Source organism: Athene cunicularia, assembly GCF_003259725.1.
Source record: "Athene cunicularia isolate RWA chromosome 11 unlocalized genomic scaffold, athCun1 chr11_part3, whole genome shotgun sequence".
NCBI lineage: Eukaryota > Metazoa > Chordata > Aves > Strigiformes > Strigidae > Athene > Athene cunicularia.
The window spans coordinates 145,041-165,280 of record NW_020799115.1 but is presented as its reverse complement, the minus strand read 5'-3'; the positions used below and the strand labels follow the sequence as shown (position 1 = coordinate 165,280).

General features: G+C 53.9%; 1 protein-coding gene across 1 annotated transcript in view; it reads right to left on the bottom strand.

Moving 5' to 3' along the window:
- The window catches only part of LOC113484652 (hydrocephalus-inducing protein homolog), a 159,441-nt gene that overhangs the window by 38,343 nt on the left and 100,858 nt on the right, over nt 1–20,240 (bottom strand). Inside the window, 15 exon segments of the mRNA XM_026857119.1 lie at nt 555–595; nt 597–741; nt 1,227–1,395; nt 1,602–1,841; nt 3,547–3,696; nt 4,092–4,283; nt 4,403–4,530; nt 5,372–5,508; nt 6,546–6,679; nt 7,341–7,471; nt 7,710–7,887; nt 9,539–9,676; nt 10,532–10,741; nt 11,432–11,548; nt 13,442–13,634. Coding sequence (XP_026712920.1) covers nt 555–595; nt 597–741; nt 1,227–1,395; nt 1,602–1,841; nt 3,547–3,696; nt 4,092–4,283; nt 4,403–4,530; nt 5,372–5,508; nt 6,546–6,679; nt 7,341–7,471; nt 7,710–7,887; nt 9,539–9,676; nt 10,532–10,741; nt 11,432–11,548; nt 13,442–13,634 — 2,303 coding nt within the window.

Below are 20,240 nucleotides of genomic sequence, written 5' to 3'. Positions count from 1 at the left end.
CCGAGGTCTCACCATGCCCCTCCTTTAGGCTTGTGCAGATGAGGGTCTGCCCTAGATGGTGGTCAAGGTGCCTCTTTAGAGTATAGGAAATGGGGTGGCAGAAAGAGGAAAGAACAAGCATTTGGCAATACCTAAACTGATGGGGCCAAATCTCCCATGACCTGTCAACATGGTCCACATGGGAGTTTGGTCCCAGGCCCTGCTGAGTAAGGGGGGGTCAGGCAGAACCGGGCATTTTACACCATCCCAAGGGAGAGGCTCCATTTGCAGATCAGGTGATTATCCAGAAGCTGGATACACCATGAGATGTAGCTGGGCTCTGAATTCACCATAACAGCATTTGCAAAGAGCTCCCACCTGTGCCCTTAGGAGGTCACCAAAAGCCATCTCGGCTTGCAGTGTCACGCAGGACAGAGAGCATGCTGCCCTGCCTAGGAAAGGGAACAGCATCACCCTGATCCCACCAGCTTCTAGGGGAAAAGGTGCCCAATTTGGCAAAAGTGGGGAGAACCTCTCTGGCCTCTCACTTGTCCCTGCCCTGTCTGCAACATTACCCATCCCCTGTCTTTTCTCAACACCTTCCTCCTCCTCTGCACTCAGATTTAGAGTTCATCTCGTTGGACTGGTGTTCATCAAACACAGAGGAGGAAATGAATGAGCTCTGGGATGAGACAGTGTGAATGATCCCAGCAGAGGACTTTCTTCCTTGATCTGACAGAGACTGGACATCTTCAAGGTTTGCTGAGGAGGAAGGACATAGGGAGGGAAGAAGAGGATGGACATGGCCAGGCAATCTTCTCTTTGCCATTTGCCACTTTGCATGGCCACATGCAAAAGATGGAAAGTTTCCCAAAGAGAAACCTGTACAGGCTGTCTCTGCCCTCAGAGGAATTTTGAGTTTGTGCTTTTGGTGCTGGGAAGGAGCAAATACAAGATAGCAAGTGATATTAGACCTGGTCCTGCTGGCTGAAGAAATCATCAAATCCTATTTTTTGTGGTTAGGGGACACAAGGGGACAACATGATTATTTCCCCAGTCCATGGTAGGCAGATATGAGCTGGTAGGGGATATGTGTTAAAAGCCACAGACTTTTATGCTGGAATTCCTCCACCAAGCTGGGGAATGGGTGGTTGCTGAAAGCCTGAGCTTCCCACAGAGAGCTCAGGGTGTGCGGGCGGGACTCCCCGCTGTGTCCACACTCAGGACAGCCAATGCCAAACCCTCACCATTGTCCTGACCTGCTGGTTCCCCAGTCTTGGACTTTGTCTGCTCATCCTGCAGCCTTTTCTGGTCCTGATAGTACTCCAGCACCTCTGGGGGCAGCTTCTCACCCGGGGCACGTGGAGGCAGCAATAAGGTGTTGTGGCAATCGTAGTCTTTAAGCATCTGCAGGATCTGTGCATGTAGGGAAGAGAAGCCATATACAGGATGTGTGTCTAACAACATGGACTATCCAAGCCTGCCAGCAGACTGGCTAACCCTGAAATGCCACCAGGCTTTGCCCTGGGGACAGTCTCCATCTCCCTGCCATGAACCTGGGAATGCTGGAGCACTGTGAAGCTACGGGAGCATGCATATGGGGACCAGAGCTTCCCTCTCACCTGCTCCTCAGCAAGGTACTGCTGGTCGAACTCCAGTGAGTAAAACTCAATGGGGAACTCACATGGGTTCTTCACCACCACCGTCCCCTCTGCTCCACAGCTGTATGGCAGCAACGGTCCCAGCTCGAGCACTGGGGGGCTGAACTCCAGCTGTGGCTCCAGCCCATGCCCTGAGACCTGCAGCTGGAGGTGCTGGTTGCTCTGGCAAATGTTAATCTTCAGCTCGCTTCTGTAGGACTTCTGAAAAGAGAGAAGTGCAGAAAGCTCTTCCATGAAGTCCCAGGTGACAGGGCTTCAAATTCAACTCTTGCCCCAGGGCAGGGGTGTCACCAGTACCTCTAAGGGGAATGGAAAACAGATATTTACTTCCAGCAGGGGCTACAGCATCTGCATGCTGGCTCTGAGAAACTGGGACGAATCCTGGTGTGAAGTGTAACTGGATATTTAGGTGCTGATGAATCTAAAATGCAGATGTTTTCACCTAGTCATGAGGGAGTGTGATGCTCATGAGAAAGGTCCTGAGGGTTATGTTGCCCAGACACAGTCCTGGCACTGCTGCATCAAGCAAACATCAGCTCGATGAATGAGGCAGATGAGCTCTCACTGGCTAGAAATAAGGGTCGTCTTCTCTGCTCAGTGTTTGGCTCTGATCAAAGCCAGACACAAGATGGTTACACCTCTACAGCAATTAAAACATCCCTAGGACTGTTCCCAAGGACAGAAGCACTTGTGTCCATCCTTTTAACCACTGCCAGTTTCCATGTCACGGTGGCCACAGGCAAACTGCCTTTGGGAACACCCCATCATTTCAGCTGACTCCCAGAGTGCCTGGGAACGTGCAGGCAGGCTGGGCCAGAGACACAGGGACTGCTGGCAGCACACCACTCCAGGTGACTGTCCTGCCGTGCCCAGGAAGGTGCCTGGTGGCTGTTTTGTCTGCTGATACCAGCAGCAGGACTTGCCTAGATTGGCCCTTCCAGGGTTACCCCCTGCGAGCGCGCCAGTTGCTCTGCACCAGGGTGTTGCAGCCACAAGCAGGCCCGTGCAAGGGGGAGACAAGGGCAAACAGGCAGTTTTTCCCCCATGCACCCAGAAACTGCCACCCCACTGTGCCCTTATGCTGAGCAAGCTCCCCCGGGGGATTTCAAAGCCCATCTCACAGAATCACACAGAATCGTCTAGGTTGGAAAAGACCTTGATCCTCCAGTCCAACCATTAACCTAGCACTGACAGTTCCCAACTCTGCCAGATCCCTCAGCGCTGGCTCAGCTCGGCTCTTAAAACCCCCAGGGATGGGGACTCCCCCCCTGCCTTGGGCAGCCCATTCCAACGCCCAACAGCCCCTTCTGCACAGAAATCCTTCCTCAGAGCCAGCCTGACCCTGCCTTGGGCAGCTTGAGGCCATTCCCTTGGGGCCTGAAGCTGGGGCCTTGGCTCCAGAGACTCATCCCCCCTCTCTGCCCCCTCCTGGCAGGGAGTTGCAGAGGGCCAGGAGGTCTCCCCTCAGCCTCCTCTTCTCCAGACTGAAACCCCCAGTTCCCCCAGCCGCTCCCCAGCAGACCTGTGCTCCAGACCCTGCCCCAGCTCCGTTCCCCTTCTCTGGCCACGCTCGAGTCACTCAATGGCCTTTTTGGAGTGAGGGGCCCAAAACTGAACCCACTCATCGAGGGGCGGCCTCACCAGTGCCAAGCACAGGGCTCAGATCCCTTCCCTGTTCCTGCTGGCCACCCAGTGCTGACACAAGCCAGGATGCCATTGGCCTGCTTGGCCAATTCAACCGACCCTTCTCAGAAGGGTGTGCTGCAGGGGAAACTGAGGCACAGTGGGTACGGGCCTTGCAGAAAGCTCTCTGTGGAGGCAGATGCCATCTCCTCCTCCCTGTGCTGGGCTCTCATTACCACACTGCCCTGCCAGACCTCCTGAGGGTGACACTCGCCCATCTCACCTCTTCTGTGGGTGAAAACCTGACTCGCACGTTGCATCGCTGTCCTGGAGCGAGGGTTCCGGCCGAGGGCAGTGCCTCAAACACACATGGCTGGGCCTTCAACTTCTGGGGCACCTTCTGACGCACCCTTGCTGGCCAATGTTTGTCCACCTGAGCACAAAAACCAGTTGTGTGAGGTCTCCTTGGTCTGCGAGGACAGACCCTTGGTCCCTGCAGTGCTCTGAGACACCGTTATGGTGCTGAGGGCACCCACAGCCAAACCAGCCAAGGCCACCCCTGGCCTGAACTGGAGGGAAAACATGTCGGCAGGGCAGGCAGATGGGGAGGCACCATCCTCAGAAGAGGAAGAGCAGGGGAAGGCGGCAGAGAAGTGAAGCACCAGCTAATGCCCAGGTCCAGGTGAGCCAGCCTTGCTCTGTACCCTCCAAAGCTTCCTCAGACGAGCTGCAGCCCAAGTGCTCACACAGCCACAGGGGCAGAAAGGGCAAGAGAGGCAAAGAAAACCCAACCGAGAAGTTATGTGTTACACATTGTCTGTGCTTTACCTTCTTAACAGGCTCATTTATAGTGATGAACCAGTTACAGGGGACCTGGAGCTTATTGTGGAGCTGGACAGTTTCTTCCTGGCACTGCCCACACTGGAGAGTGAGGAACTCCAGTCTGTCCCTGGAGATGCAGAGGGCTGGCATGGCCACGCTGGCACGGAGGCGGACGTGGAACGTGGGGCCTCCTGCTACCTAGGCAAGGACAGAGCATCCAGCTGAGAGCCCTAGTGACATCTGCTGCTGTCCCTGACCCTCCACCTGCTCCGAGAGGTGCACAGGCACAGCGGGGCGAGGAAGCATGCCTCAGGTACCTTGATGGGCAGGAGCACGTCTACCTCTCCCAGCGGCAGGTTGGCACTCTGTGGGTCGAAGCGCACTTCAAACATCTTGGTCTTGCAGCAGGGCAGGTGCTTCACGCGGTCCAGCTCCACACTGAAACCTTGAACAGATGAAAATAAAGCAGCTGAGATACACAATCGACATGAATGTGTCACAAACACATTAAGGCTGTATGTCCTGGCTGGTAGCTCTGTGAAGGACCCCTTTGTACCTGCGGAGAAGACTGCCACTCCTCCTTTGTCACCACACAAGGAGAAAGGGTTTCACAGCCAGAATCCAAGATCCACATGATTAAAAGGAAACATCTCAGTTGAGGAGCTCCAGCCATTCCTTCACTAGGCATCCCAGGGAAGGATGCACAGACCTCTCCAAAGGAGAATTTCTAACTAAGATTCCCCCATGCCATGGTGCTCCCTGAAAAACAATTTAGATGAGGCACCTGATCACCCTTCAGACATGGACAGTCACCGTTTGCTGGTGCTGCAGCCTTACGTCACGGCCTGTTTCGGAAGCCTATTTTGATACAACAGAGGACCTCACAGGCTGTCTTCTCAATAAAGGCTGAGCAGAAGTGCTATGGCATGATGAACTTTAAAAAAGCACTTCTAAACCACAAAGGGTGCATCTGTTTGCAACACAAGCTCATGGAGTGCCCATCAGATGATGCTCATGGTAGCCAAGAGCAGAAGATGCTGGGAGGTGACCAAGGTGATCAGCCCACCCAGCCCCAGCAGGGAAGTGTTAGGGCAGGCCCGGGCAGGCCGGGTCTCAGTGCTGCTGGCCACGAGAACTCAGGCTCTAAAGCACCAGGCAGAGGGTCCCAAGGAGGAGAGAGTTACATATACAAGCACTCAGAAAACCTCCCCATGTCCAGTGGCTTAAGCTAATCTGTCAGAGACAGCTCCTTCGAGCCCACGCGAAGGCTCTCCAGCACTGGTTACCTGTGTCACGCAGGACCCGTCTGTCAGCACGGAAGGACACAGGGAACTGCCCGGTGTTGGTGATCCTCACGATGTGTGTGTGGGTGTTACCAAGAATCACGCACCCAAAGTCCAGCATGTACTCAGGCAGCTCAGCTCTGAAAGGAGGAGTAAGGACAGACCTTAAACCACAGCCTGGCCACATTTCCAAGAGTGTGGAAGATGCAAATAAAGTGGGTATTTCTGGATTCACTGCTGTAAAAACTCAACTCGAGCCCATGAAACCCAAGGCCTGACCACCTGGTAATAAGTAAGTCATGAGGAGCACAGCACCTAGGTCTTATCAGCTACCAGTGGGACCTTAAATGTTTAAAATGGATACTGGTCACAGCTCCTCTGCTATGGAAAGCCACTGTAGACAAGTCCAGTGGACCTCCACTGGTCTCAATGAAACTGCTAAGCCTGGTGTACAGCCCCAGCCTGGAACTGTTGCAGGACACTGTCTAAGATTTGCCTGCACAGGAAATCTTCACTGCTCTGCAACCACATCTGTCCCCAAAGCAGCGCCAACAGATGCAGTAATCATCTAAAGATTCATGGGAGGGTCCTTTTCCAGAGCAATTGCACTCGGGAAAGCACATATGTATTCTGTTTTTGCAGAGCATCTTCCTGAACTGGAGCCTACTGTGCCCGTGCCTCCTCATGGAGGGGCAGAGGGAAGGGCCGAGTTACCGAGGTAAGCCCTGCAGTCCCACCAGCATCCAGGCCACCTGATTTAGGATTTGTCAAGGGTGTGTCAACCTCTGCAGTTCCCTACTCCTTTTGCTCAGTGTGGTCTGTTAGCCAGAACAAAGATGCCAGCTTTGAGTTGCCTCTTTCAGAGCTGGTCAGCAGGGATGGTGGTGGTGCTCTCTGGAAGGGCCTGGTGCTCTGCACTGGTCCCCCTCAGCCCTAAGAGCAGGACCCAGCGCCTGTGGGGAGATGAGCACCTCCAAAGCTCAGGGTGGCTCTGTCTGTGGCAGTGAGGACACTCAGCTGCTCACAGGGAGCATGGCAAAGCTACCAGGATCAGACCCTTTCTGAAGTCCCCACTACCCCCAGCTCTGCAGACACAAGGAGCTCTCAGGAGCAGGGGTGCACTGCTGGGTGCTACCCTCGGGGCACCTGGAGACAGGGTACAGGAGCCCCTACTAACCTGAGAAGCCTCTGACGAGCGTGCTGGTCAAAGGCAGTGGCCTCTGGGGGACCAGAGGTGAAGGCTTTCTGCTGCTCCAGGGCATGTTCTTCTATCAGCAGCTGCTCCATCTGCATCTGCAGCCCAGGGTCCAGCTGAGGGAAGGAAAGGCAGCAACTGGTTAGCAATGGTCCTTCCCAAGGCTACCCCCTGCTCGTGTTGAGATGGGTGATGGGGTCCTTCTGTCTTGCTGCTCAGTGTTGACACCTCCTGCTCTCTTAGTTAGGGCTTCATCGCAAGAGCAATGAACTCCAGCATCTTTGCCTGCCCAGTCACTGTTATAAAAGCTGATCTGGCCAGACAGACAAGCCAGGAACCTTCCAGAGCTCCAAGTCTTTGCCTGCCCCAGCCAGTGCCAAAGCAGCTCAGACAAAAGCTCTCTTGTAAAGGGAGCCACGATAAAGCTGCTGTCTCTTAGAGATCAGCACTGGCAGCACAGTCCCAGAGCACAGTCAGGCTGCTGCTATTAAGCTCTGTACACCTGGCAGGGCTTGGGTTGTGAGCAGCAAATACCCCAGTGGTGACCTACATCTCCATCACGAAGTACCATAAATTCAATCACTTGAGCAGGGTCTTCAGGATCTCTCCCTGGGGCAGCCCCGGGGGCACTGCTGAGCTGTGCAGGATCATGGGCAGGTGTAGGCAGGGAAGTCCCAAGTGCCAGCAGGGCCCCGGGAAGCCTGCTGCAGGCTGCAAGGGACCCAGTGACACCGGGGGAGGGTGGCACATGTCAAACGGGGCAGCAGACATTCTCACCATGGTGTCCAAGGGATCTGGGGGTGGCTCCGTGGCCACAGTCTCCTCCAGAACAGCTGCTTCCTCTCTCTGGGTGTCTTCTTCCATCTTTTCTATCACCAACTTGAAGACCTTCTCATATTTTTCATTTCCTGAAGGAAGAAAACATCCACAAATAGAAGCGTGGCACAGCACCATTGCCATTGAAGCTGGGAAGCCCCACTCCCCCGACTCTGGCCTCTCCCTCGGGAAGCAACTGGGGGGTTGAGTGTTGGTCTGACAGCCCTGAAACCTCCAGGCTTGGTGGAGGCAGGTGTGAGCTGCCCTATGGGCATCCTTCATTGGGGAGAAACAGGGGACCCTCCTGGGGAGCAGACAGTTCATGCTCACCTTTGATATTCCTGGGCAGGTCCAAGTAGATCCTGGGAAAGCTCCCCTCTCCTTTCAGGGAGATTTCTTCGGGTTCCAGGTGACCCACTTGGATCTGGAAAGTCCTGCAGAAGGCTCCACACACTCCTGGCAGGTAATAGACTTTGAGCACTTGCTTCTTGCCAGATTCAACATAACCCTGCAGGATGTGGGAGAAGAGGGACGGAGTGGACAAAGAGGGTTTGGTGGAGGGATGGCTCAGACGACAGACATGCTGAGATGGCAGGTTCTCATATATAAGAAAGTATCAGACAACATCGTCTTCTACCTTTCTGTACCCAGAAGCTGAGGTCTCCTACACCAGGTCCTTCGGAGGGCCTGTAGGGATGCATTCCCCCAGGACCGACCCACAGACTGCCCCTGCTCAGCATGAGCACAGCTTTGCCCCTAACCATGTTTACCCTCTGCTAGCAAGAGCCAGACCGAAGAAATAAGAGCTCTTTACCAGCCACTATGCAAAATAAGTGAAGTGCCCACACTCTCAGCATGGCCAGCAGCTCCTGCCACAGCACACCAGCGGTTCCTAGGCTGGTGTTGAAGGGCCTGACCCCTTATAATGATCCCAACCAAACATCTCCTGCCTGTGCGGTTACACCAGGGGTGCATGAGCCTATCCAGACTCACGGTGACCTGCAAACAGGCATCCTGGAAAGGGAGGAGCAGAGACTAGGATGAGACATAGGGAAACTGTTGCCAAGAAGGGCACCTCCTCTCTGGGCTTCCAGAAAGGCTGCCCCAGCCCCAGGCTAGGCTCACGCCAGCCAGGCTGAGAGCAAATGCAAGCAGACAGCAACACAGCCCTGAGTGATGGGACACAACCGCAGCTTTCCTCGGTTCGCCCTCTGCATGCTGGGCTGGACCCTCGGCTCCCCGCTCCCCTTCACGCTGCAGGGAGAAGCTGCTGAGTGGGACAGATCCTGCCACTTGGTGCCCTGAGCCCCTGGTGCAGTGCAGAACACAGCTGCAGTGAAAGCCAGCCCTGCCAAGCTGCCAGCGCTGGTTACAGCGACCGACTGCGCAGCGCCAAGCAGAGCTGGGTCTTGGGAAGCTGGCAGGAAGAAGGTGTTGGTGTGTCACCCCTTGTGAGAGACAGTCATGAGGAAATGTGAACGCCGTTTGGCTTCCTCTTCCCACTACAAAAAGGGACTAGACAGGAATGCTGCTCCAGCCCAAAGACAGCCACGCAGGACTGAGAAGCTGTGATGGTGGGATGCTGCAAACTCCTCTCCTCGCTGTTCCAGCCCTGCTCCTGCCTGGCCCCCTCACTGCCCCACAGAGCTGCTGGGGAGCAGCAAAGCTGGGGGAGTGGGGGACCGGTACAGGGGCTGCTACAATTTCTGCCAAAGCAGCTTCAAGCCCAAGTGAGAGCATTGGAGTCCCACTCAGTGCTGGCAGGGGCCTGGCAGGGTGTGCTACAGGCAGGGACAAGGAGTAAGCCCTGTCCGATCACACAGCCTGGGCACGGTGACCCCCAAGAGAGCCGGCACAGCCCGGCCCCGGTGCCTGCACAGCTGGAGCGCTCAGCAGTTGGGGTCCCCAGAGCCACCGAAGTGCTGGTGCCTCCAGCCGGTGGCTGCTGTGTGACAGCAGGGTCACCTGCTGGCAAAGGCCGTCAAGGGAGGCCGTTAGGACCGCACTTGCTTGACACTCCTGCCCCCCAGCAGCAGCTACTTACAGCCCTGTCTCTCCTGTCTGCTTTTGTGGGTTGTTTTCTTTTTTATAAATTTTGTTTTTTTCCCCTACAACCCACTCCCGGGCAGCCTGACCCAGAGCCAGGGTCAGTCACTCACCGTGCTGGGCAGGACCAGGGGCACGCCGGGCAGGGGGCTGTCTGCAGTGCCCATGCTGGGACTTAGCACCTCGTAGGTGAATCCCATCTTCCCGCTGTTCTGCAGGGTGACCTCTGCTTCGGTGACTTTGTTAAACAGCTGAAGAGAGGACAGAGGCATGGGAAGCTGAAGGCACAGGCCTGATACTGAGAACCTCCTTCTGCTTTCACTGGGATGTGAGCAAGTGAACTCAGCACAGGAGAAAAACAGAGGCAGAGGAGGTACGGGCACTTGAGTCTCCCCGGTTAACCTGGGGAAGCCAACGCCACAGGGCACCCCTTAGCCCTGCACCGGAACAGACACTGATGGTGGCATGCAGCGGGGCAATGCCAACCACAGAGATCAGTCATAAGGAAAGCAAAGAGGAGACAAGCTCTCTGCACCTCATGGTGTGTCATCTCACACCCAGCTGGAACAAAGGAGGTGGCATCAAGACACTGCAGAAGAAAAAGTACCTGCAGTGACAGCAAAATGGGAGACAGTGAAACAGCTGGAAATATCTGTGGGGTTTTTAACCCGAAATAAGTGGGGATTATTCTAGGACATTCTCTCCAGTTACAGTGACTGGAAAGCCCAAGTTAACTTCCTCCCTGGTTTATTTTGCTGATTAATCAAGAACATTAAAAGAGAGCACCTCCTGGGACCTCAGGCTTTAGGAGCGGATCAGCAGATGGACGTCTTGGGGCACGTCCCTCTGGAGATCACCACTGGGACCCTGCCTGCCCCAGGAGGCGGCGTTAGTTCCCTTGAGGAGGAGGAATTCCCAGCTGGAGGGCGGTGGAGATGGCCATTAAAAACTGGCTTGGATGGAGGATGTATCACTCCAAGGATGTACTTGCAAGCCATAGTGCCAACAAAGTAGTGGGGAAGGGGAGAGAGCCCCAGCCCTAGGTGGCAGCAACCCGCCGGTGATGGTTTCACGACAAGGACCTCTGCCAAGAGAAGCTGCAGTACCTGCAGCCCACAGTCGATCTCCGTGACGTCTAGGAGGTAGTTGATGAGTGAAGCCTCCCCACTCAGCGCAATCTCGTAGGTCGGGCCTCCCTCCACCCTGCACAGTGCTGTGACGTGGGCGACGATATTTGTGTGGCCAAAGAAGGTGAACATGACCCGCTGGCTCTTGCCTGGATGCAGCACACCATAGCGTGGCAGGACATCAAAAACCTGGAGGTAGGCAAGGAGAAATCAAGATGATGAGCATGGAAATTGATGCAGAAGACCAGCCACGGCTTGGAGCAATGTACAGACGTGGCTGGGGAGGGCTCTTCCTCAAACACAGGCAAAATCTCATCCTGTATCCATTCCACTTACCAGTGGAGGGACCACAGGAAAAACCTTCTCCCATACTCACTCATTAACACATTAATTAATACACTACATATTAAAGTAATTTGGGATGTCTCCTGGCAGCAAGAAATTCTCTCCACTGCAGAACTTGCCTTTAAAAGCAACTTTTACTGCCCTAAGCAAAACACAGTATTCAGAGGTGAAAGCTCTCAGAGCTGGGGGGAGGACTCCAGCCCAGCTCATCTGACTCCTGATGCTTTTCACTCTCTCCGATTCACATGCTGTGCGCTCTCAAGATGCTACAGAAAAAGCAACTGCAGAAATTTCCTGTTGACCACTTGATTAGCAACAAGATGAATAAGCCCCTCCATAGCTGCTGCACAGGTCAGCCCTACGACATGTCCTGCGTGGCCTCTCCCGAGACCAGTTGCTTCAGCACCGCAGTGCGATGGGCTTGGAGGGATGTGAAGCCACTCTGTGAGCAGCATCAAGGGCCACCAGTGGGAGGAGGGGGTACATAACTGCTTGCCACACTGGAATCGTGGCATAAGACAGATTCCCACTTACCTCCTCCATTCCCAAGGTGACGGGCTCTGCCTCCACAAAGTGCATCCGTTTGTTGATCCCCACCAGGCTCTGAGTCTCCATAGCACCTTCCAGCTCCTCAGCAGGGCATGGCAGCAGCTGGAAAACAAGCACCATGGGCTGCAGCAAGCAGCTGGCTGGTCTGGGTGAGAGCACTCTGCTGCAGGCTCCACCACCTCACCCAGCCAGGAGCAGCTGAGATGGGACCTGGGTGCAAATCAAGTATGGGTATGTCCATGCTATCCGTTGAGTGTGGGTCCAAGCCCACCCACAGGTGAGACACAGGCTCTGCCTGCACTTCCTACACACAAGTGTGCATGGGGAAGCTGAGTGCACCCAGCCCTCAGTCCTGGCAGAGACCTCAAGGGCATTCTGCACCCTTGTGCCAGCCCAGCTTCGCCTACTCCTGCCCAGGATGTGTGCCCAGAACCCCATGCCTCGACAGTTTAGGTTCTTCATGACAAAAACAGGTACACAGCTGCAAGTGAGAATTATCAAAACCAGGAAAATAAGGGCTTGGCACAACTGTCCCATTTCAGAGAGTGCTTAGGTTTCATCTTGTGTACCCATCAGTGCTGGAGAGCTGAGGATCTCCACCATGTCACTCTCTTGAACAAAGGCAGCCGAGATGTTCTTCTGTCTTGAAGCAGCTGAGAGCTGGTGTTTGACCTCAGAGGTACCACCTTGCAAAAGGAACCTTGTTCCTGGGCTTCTGTCCCCTATTTAATAAGTGACAGTTTTGTGAATGCTTTTGAAATGTAGTAATACCTGCTTCTTCAGTGACAGGAAGAAGTGCTTTGTGCTGGGGCCTTGGCATCAGCAGAATCTGCAAGAATATTTACGGGACATCTTTACACCTAATCAGAGGCTATATCTCCCTGGTAGATGAAGCTCAGGATCAGAAGATTCAATGCTCCTTCTCTCATCTCCACATTTTCAAGCCTAGCAAAGCTTTGCCAAGAGCCTGTTCCCAAAGATTCTAACCCACATCTTTCATAGGCCCATGGTCTCCCACCTCCCCAGGGAGGTTATGTGGATATTGCCTTGATACAGTGACACAAGCAGATGATGAAGCCACAATCCAGACATATCCTTTGAAGCACTTTGGATCCTTCTTAGCCATTATCTACTTGAATTTCTCTGGTTTATTTCTCCATACATGGCAACAAAGCAGGAAATAAAGATGATTCCATGCTTCTATCTAAAAAATTTCAGCTACACTATTCTTTACATCTACAGGGTATCATTTCTCACGATTCAGAAAAAAAAGTGCAATTATAATGTTAAAGTGACCGATATTTGGATGTGAGCAGGTGCAACCCCTCTCCTTGAACTTAATGCCAATGCCAGTGCTTTCAGAACTTCCCATGCATCCTTGCATCCTTTTTTATTGTCCCAGGAGCAGCCTCTGTCCCACACAATGCAGAAAAAGGTGCCAGTTCCCACTAGCACGGATGCCAAATTCCAAAGCACCGAGGTTCACCAGGAAGGTCTGCAGACCAAAGGCCGTTTTCCATGCCAGGAGGAAGAGACAGTGACTTTGCAAAGCCTCATTTTATCAAAGACAGCTCTGTGGCTGTCCCTGCAACACTACAGATCTCTAGTGAAGGCAGAGACATGAAAACAGGCGGGTCCAGCTGGGGGTGAGAAGGTGGTACCTGGAGATCACGGTACTTGGCACAGCTTGATACAGGAAGGAAACTGGAAGCCTTTACATCATGATGCAGATAAAAGCCCCATTTACAGTGTAAAAACAAGCCAAAAAACCCCAAACTCGTCATAGGTCTGTAGGATCTCAGTGGGCTTCTCCAAGCAAAACTATCCGATTTCTCCCTCCCCAGAAGCCCTGTGTCCAGCTGCTGGCCCTGCTGCCTAGCCCACCCTCAGGGCACATGACAGCAGGGCAGCAAAAAGGGGGATTGGCACAAGCACGGCTTTTTGGCGGCAAGATGGGGGAGGCAACGCAAGTGGTAGGTGTGCAAAAAAATCTACCTTTGCTTGCAGGGAGTCATCTGCATCTGTTGGCTCTTGGACAGGATCCCCTGTGGCTCCCAGGACTTCGGCTGGCTCCTCCACACCTCCATCCCTGCAGCTGCTCCCTGCAGACACCGAGCGCTCCGACCAGGCTCCCTCCTCCTTTGGTGGTTGGGGTTTACTGAAAAATTTAGGTACCGGAGGGCTGAACCTGGAAAATAACATGACTTTGATTGTGGACCTGCAGTGGGAGGGAGGGAAGCCTGCATGAGCAGCTCCTCGGCAGGATGCAGCCCCCGGCTGGGCACTGCTGGTGTGAATTCAGTAACGGGTCTGACCCAGCAGCTCCAAAACCAGGATGGAGCAGGTCAGCATATGGGGCTGCCTAGGGATGACGCTGATAGAGCGCAGGCAGCTGGCAACTGGTTGCGAGGAGAAATGGAAGAGGACACGGGTGAAAGTCTTGTAGGGAGGTAAAAAGCACAGCTGGAAAGGAAGAGACACACGAACTGTGCAAAAAGGTGAGCCTGAGACACAAAGGGGCAGATCCAGACAGCAACAGGCCAGTGCAGAGCCGCCAGTGCCCTCCTGAAAGCACCCACAGTGCAGAATGGGCCTCCCCCACCCAGAGGGCCAAAGCGAGAACTTCTGCAGCTCCCCCAGGTGCTAACCAGGAATATTTCCCCTGACATCACCCGCAGCTCCAGGCCAGCACAAGCAAGCAGCAGTGCCCGAGGCTTTCTCCAAGCGCGTAAGGCAGGAGCAGGGATAGAGCCCGGAGCCTGCTGCGCCCTAACCCCGACAGATCCCAGCGCCGTGCGGGGGCACCCACAGAGCCCGGCACGGGACACCCCACACACGCAGGGCAGCGTGGAAAGACCCGCTGAGCAACTCCGGGCAGAGACTCACGGCTGAACAGCACGCTGATCCCTCAGGAGCGCCGAACAGCAGCGATTGGGAGCTTTGGTCATTTGTATCAATACACAGCACACGCCGGTGACAAGGCTCAGCTCCCTGCTGTGCCACTGGCATTCCCTGGTTGCGACACAACGGCTCCAGCCGCACCTCACGCTAAAAGGGCAGCAGCTCTGCTGAAACAAGGCTGTAACCGATGTGGCATGACCACCTCCCCAGCAGCTTCTACACACAAACCATTTGAGGACCAATTTGGCAAATGATTCAGCAAAGCAGTTCAACAGCTCATCTTACTGACAGAACTGAGTTGATAGTCTGACCAACACGTGTCAGTCAAAAGCGTACGGTTTAACATTTTCAAACAGTCCCAGTGACTCAGACTACATTCCCTGTTTCAAATCGCAGCAGGTGCTCACAGTAACTCTGTTCACGCTTCCAGTGCCCCATGGAGGGACACACTGGAACTGTGCCTGCCTGTCACCATGCCTATCTGCACGTGTTCCCGGGGGCAAACGAGCCCCATCCTTTACAGCACTGTGGGTGCTTCATTCCCAGCTGGGAACTCAGGGCCTTTAACGACGTGCTCCCAAATGAGTATTTGTCTCTGGCTTTGCAGCTTATCGTTTAAGGCTGGTTTCCATCTCTGGATTAGAGGCTCTGCTCCGCACAACCCCCAAGAGATCCCATCTGACTCGTCCTTCCTGCAGCCACATGCAAGAACAAGGCTCTGCCCAGGCGAGCTGCCCCAAGCAGGGACCAATGAGCAGCAGCACTGTCAGCCTTCCCCAGCCCCTCCTCTGCCTGCTACTGGGACCCCATGGGGGACCCCAAAGGCCAGCTCGGCACCGTCCACGTGGAAGAGCAAAGCAGGGCTGGAGGGGACGAAGGCGCGCACTTGCCCCTGCAGAGGATCGCCCATCTTCAGTCCCGCCAGCGCAACCTTCGCTCCTCTCAGCCGAGGTGCCTTAACAAGTACTGGAGTGCCCTGAGGGGTGACCCACCTGCTCAACACCTTCAGCAGCTGCTATCTTGGGCACCTGCCTCAGGATGAAATCAATCCAGCTCATCTGCAACAACAGTGCCTCCGGACAGCCTGCAGCTGAACGCTGCCTGTCCCTGGTGACAGGGAGATGCCCCCAGCACAGGGGCAGACACATCCAGGGCCAGGAGCACCTCGAAGACCTCCAGCTACACACCAGTCCATGCACCAGTTCAGCACATGGGTCTGGCCACTATCACGGTGACTGTCCCAAAACTGCTAGACGTGACCCATCCTAGCAAGGAAATGAAAGCACAGCTCTTAGAGCTGCTTGTGATAAATACTGCAGGTTAAGAAAGACGTAAACCCGTGAGATGCAAAATCCATAATCAATTATGAAATTGCCTTTACTTTTATAGAATGGCTTGAGGCAACTTCAGGAGATTGTCGTGCCTAGACAACAATATTTTTCACTCTAAAGGAGAAGCCCTCTGGGACCTGGTGCTGGGAGATGATGTGCTTAGTGAGTCCTCCTGTGGAAAAGCATAAAGCACGGCAAGGGACATTTTCTAGTGAGGGATGTCAGAATGAACAACAAGAAGCATAACATGAAAAGGAAGGGAGAGAGGAACCCAAGGTGTCAACAGAAAGCTGACCCCTGGGACAGGAAATCTTCCTGGTGCTGAAGGGGGTTGTTTTCAAAAAGGAGAAGAAAGGGGAAAATAAGATGCTCAGCATCAGCCCAAGCTTTAGGCAGCTCTTCCCCTCCAGCACCTCCTGGCTAAGGGTGTGAATGCAGGGAGGAAGGCAAGGAGCTGAGAGCAGCTCTTCCACCAGCAGAGAGGACCATCCCAAACTGGAGGGGCCAAAGGGCTGTGGACGTGCCTCCACCAGCACCGTGGAGCTGAGAGACAGAGCCTCCTGACATAAGCAGGTCAGCCTGGAGCTAGAGGGACTGAAAGCAAGGGGTTAAGCCCTCCAGGTCCATCCCACCCAACATGGCCACCCCTCAGGTGAGACAAAATGCATCCAGGAATTAACAGTGGAGATTTAATGGGAGTATGGGGACACCAGGTGGAGAGGAGTACTCTCTGCTACGGCCAAGACAACCATGTGCCACCCACTGTCCCTAACCTCTGAGATGTTAAAATATCTCAGCCTGGCTCTTGGTTTCTGAGACTGCTAGGGCCACAGCTTCTCACAGCTTCCCACACCCACCTCCCAAAATAGAGGACCTAGAAATCACACCACTTCTGCAAACTACACCTGAAGATTCACACAGGATGATGTGACCTGGCCAGCTGAGTCTGTGCAAGAGCCTGCAACATGAGGATGTCCCCCCAACCCTGCAGCGCTGCAAGAGGAGTGCCTCAGCTCCCCACAGCCCGGCCAGCACCAGGGACAGGAGCCAGAAGCCACCGCCCCTTTGCATGAAATGCAAGAGTTTTAACAGTGCTGAGACTGCTTCCCTAGTGCACGGCACCCACGTGTGGAGCATCCTTGCCCAGGCTCCCAAGGACCATCCGCTGGTGCCCCCACTAGCCATGGCACTGGGTTAAAACAAACATCCCAACAAAGCACGAGCTCTTCTCAGGTCGTCACGGAGAAAAGTTCCAGAGATGGCACGCTCATGAGGCACCTGAACAGGCTATAGGCCCCTAATAGTGCACTTTTATTTCTCCTTCAGGCCAGCAGGTGCATATTAAAAAGGCACTTTGGAGCCAGCTACAGACAGCTCAGGGGTGTTTGCAGCTGAAAACAAAACAATATAATACATAAGCAAACCAAAAGCCTTCCCAGTGCACCGTGTGGGAACACTGGGCTTGAGCTGGGCCAGCTGGCCAGCAGCTGAGGAAGGCAGTGGCGAGGGTTTGCCCTCATCAAGAGTGACTATTGAACAGCATTTCATCCAAATGGCCCTGAAGCCTATTTCTTTGATGGGATAAATTCCCCTGCTGAGCTAAGGTTTGTGTATTTACTGAACCACCCACCGAAATTGAGACCAGGCCGTGGAGAGACAGAGAAGAGAAGCAACATTGCTGCCGTGAGACCTGACACCTCCAACTCCTGTCCTGCACATGATGGAAGGGATTAAGCTGGATTTGGAATTCATCTAAATGCAGCGAGCAGTCCCACTGTGACCAAGTATTAATTAACTCAAAGTTAATAGGCAATTTCAACAGAACTGACTTATCCAAGTCAAAAAAAAATGTCAGTTTTGAGAAATGAGGGAGAATTTTGATTTCTTGTTTGAAAGCAGAAATTGTGTGGGAATAGATGCAGTAGAAGTGAAGTGTCTTCACGTTCCTGGGGCAGCAACCAAAGCTCGCCAGAACCTTTAAGAGGAGCCACAGGATTTTATTTTTGGGTGCATAAGATTCCTCGGCTCCTGCTGAAGCCCACAGACCTTGCCCATCCCATCACTTTCATTGAGAAGAGTCAGAGGATGGTCTGAGGCCCCTCAAGCCCATCTGACAGGGCTCATGCCTCTCCCAGAGTATTTCCAGGGGATGTGGCTGGTCCAGTTTAGCAGGGGGGAGGCACTAAATCTCCTCAGGCACTTTGCTTCAACTGAAGCTGAACCAGAGCCAGCCACCACTGGCAATGCAGGCACAACGGCTTTGTGGAGATCACCCTGAGGCAGCAGTACTTCCCTCTCTTGACAGGTCACAGCCCTGGACAAAGTCTCCACTGACTTTACTGGAGTTATTCTGACTCACACTGCTTTTACAGATAGCAAAACATGATCCAGTAAGCCCTCTCCTTCCTCATGCTTTGCATATCAGCCAGGCGATTTATAAGCATCAGGTGAGCTCCTGATTCTCTATCAGATAGAAAAATGCTTCTCAATCAGACTCTGGCCAGAGGTCCCTCTGAACAAACCAGTAGCTCTAACAATAAATACAATTACAGTCTTTGTTCAAAACTAAACAAGCCCTGACAGCTGTATTTTGCAGATGCTATTTAAAGTAATCAGCACCAATTACAATTGTACCAGCTGCTTCAAAAATCAGCTCTGCCAACAGACAACTGTACTGACTCCTCTGACTGATAGCAAAGGAGGAGAAATGTGCTCCAGCTGTCTTTGTGGCAGGGGCCTGGACACTCACCACTTCAGGATGCCTTCATTGGGACAAGCGTTAGAGTTTGGAAACACAGAGGGTGTGGCTGCAAGGGTTAAGAATACTAGGAGCAGGGGAGAGCAGAAGAAGTGGTTGAGCATAACCAGCTGAGAGCAGCAGGCTGCTCCTGGGTGATTAGAAAGGCAAGCAGGAGGCTCCCAGCCCTGGGAAAAGAGAGATTCTCAATCTTCTCTCCGTAGGGAAAGGCTGCAGGAGGCCAAAGCTGGATCTCAACAAGTCTGTGAAAAGGGTGAACAGGACAGTCTGAGGTGGTAGGGACCAGGCTGGGTGGGCTTGGCAGGCCAGTTTCACCCTTAAGGAAGCCAAAACGCAGCTCAAGCCTGAGCTGGGTTGAGGACCAGCAGGTACCTGGGCTCTGCCCAGGCATCCATGCACTCTGGGTGCCTCTTTGCACCCCGCAGCAGCACCTAAATACTTCACAACCTCTGGCCAAGCAACCTCCAGAGCACAGGGGCTTGCAGCTGCACCACAGGAAAAGCCAACCATGGCCCGTCTGCCCACCAGCTCACATCACTGTCCCTCCACAGTGCCAGGAGCAGAGCGAGGAAAAGGAGGGAGATGAAATGACGGTGCATGTCCTGAAGTCTTCACCTAGAAGGAAATGTCCCTGCTCATCTTGACAGCATCTGCTGAACCCCAGGAGGTGTCTCCACTGGCCTGGGCACTGGTGCAGCCTGCCCAGCATGCCTGGGGTGGGCAGTGATGCCACAGCACACCCTCCCAATGGGGCTCTGCAGTGGGTCACCGCAGGGAAAGACGGGAGAAGGTAAAGCAGCAATGATAACTAATGAAGAAGGAGAAACAAACCAAAACAAGCTCCAGTTTCATGTACTTCCTAGGGTCGTATCCCCATGTCACCCAGACAGACACAGCTCCACCCCGCTGAGCACGCCAGCACTGCCATCCATCCCCTGTCCAGAAGGAACAGGGTTGTGGCACCAGCAATCACAGATTTAAGGCTGTGAGTGGCTTTCACCCTGTGTAAAGGGTGAGTTAACATCACTGCTGAGATATTATTAAAGGTCACTCCCATAGCACAACATAATCGCTCCCTGCTTTACCAAGAGCAAGGCAGAAATACTCCCAGGAAATGTGCTCACAGTCCAATGGCCCCACTGAGCTCGTGGGTCCGGGGCAAGGGACAAGCAGACAGGATTGGCCTGGTCCAGGTGACACCAGGGACAGCTGGGGACGGCTGTGGGGTGATGGAGGCAAGCGGGTGAGGGAGAGGTGACAGGTCCCACCAAAGAGGAAGCAAGCAAAGCAAGCTCACAGTTGGAAGGGTTTCACATCGGAGAAAGATGACTCTCCCGAGGGCAGCGCAGCTGAAAATGCGGCATTAATTGAGTTAGGCACTCTCAAAAATGCATGACATGTCAGCTGGCCCAGAAGGACCCTTAGGGTGCCCAACCCCCCGGGGACTCCTGCCTCCTGCTACAGGAAGTGGATGGTGGGAAATAAACCAATCCTTCTGGCACCAGCCTACACCATTAACTCTGGGGTGGGCATTTCTTTGGGCTGCCCCACTATTTGCAGAGCCCCATTAAATCTCCCTGGGACCTGAAGTCCTCCCCAGGCTGTGCTGTAGAGAGCTGAAGGTTTCCCCTCTCTTTGCCCCTGGCTGCCTCCCTGTCCAAGTCAGGAAGACAGATTGATGGCGATACATCCCTGACATCCCAAAGTCCTCACCTGGGCTGTGTGAACACAGGGTCCATACTGCCTTAACCCAACTGCTACTTACTCTCTGAGTTGGCAAAGATAAGCCACCTGCTTCTGCGAG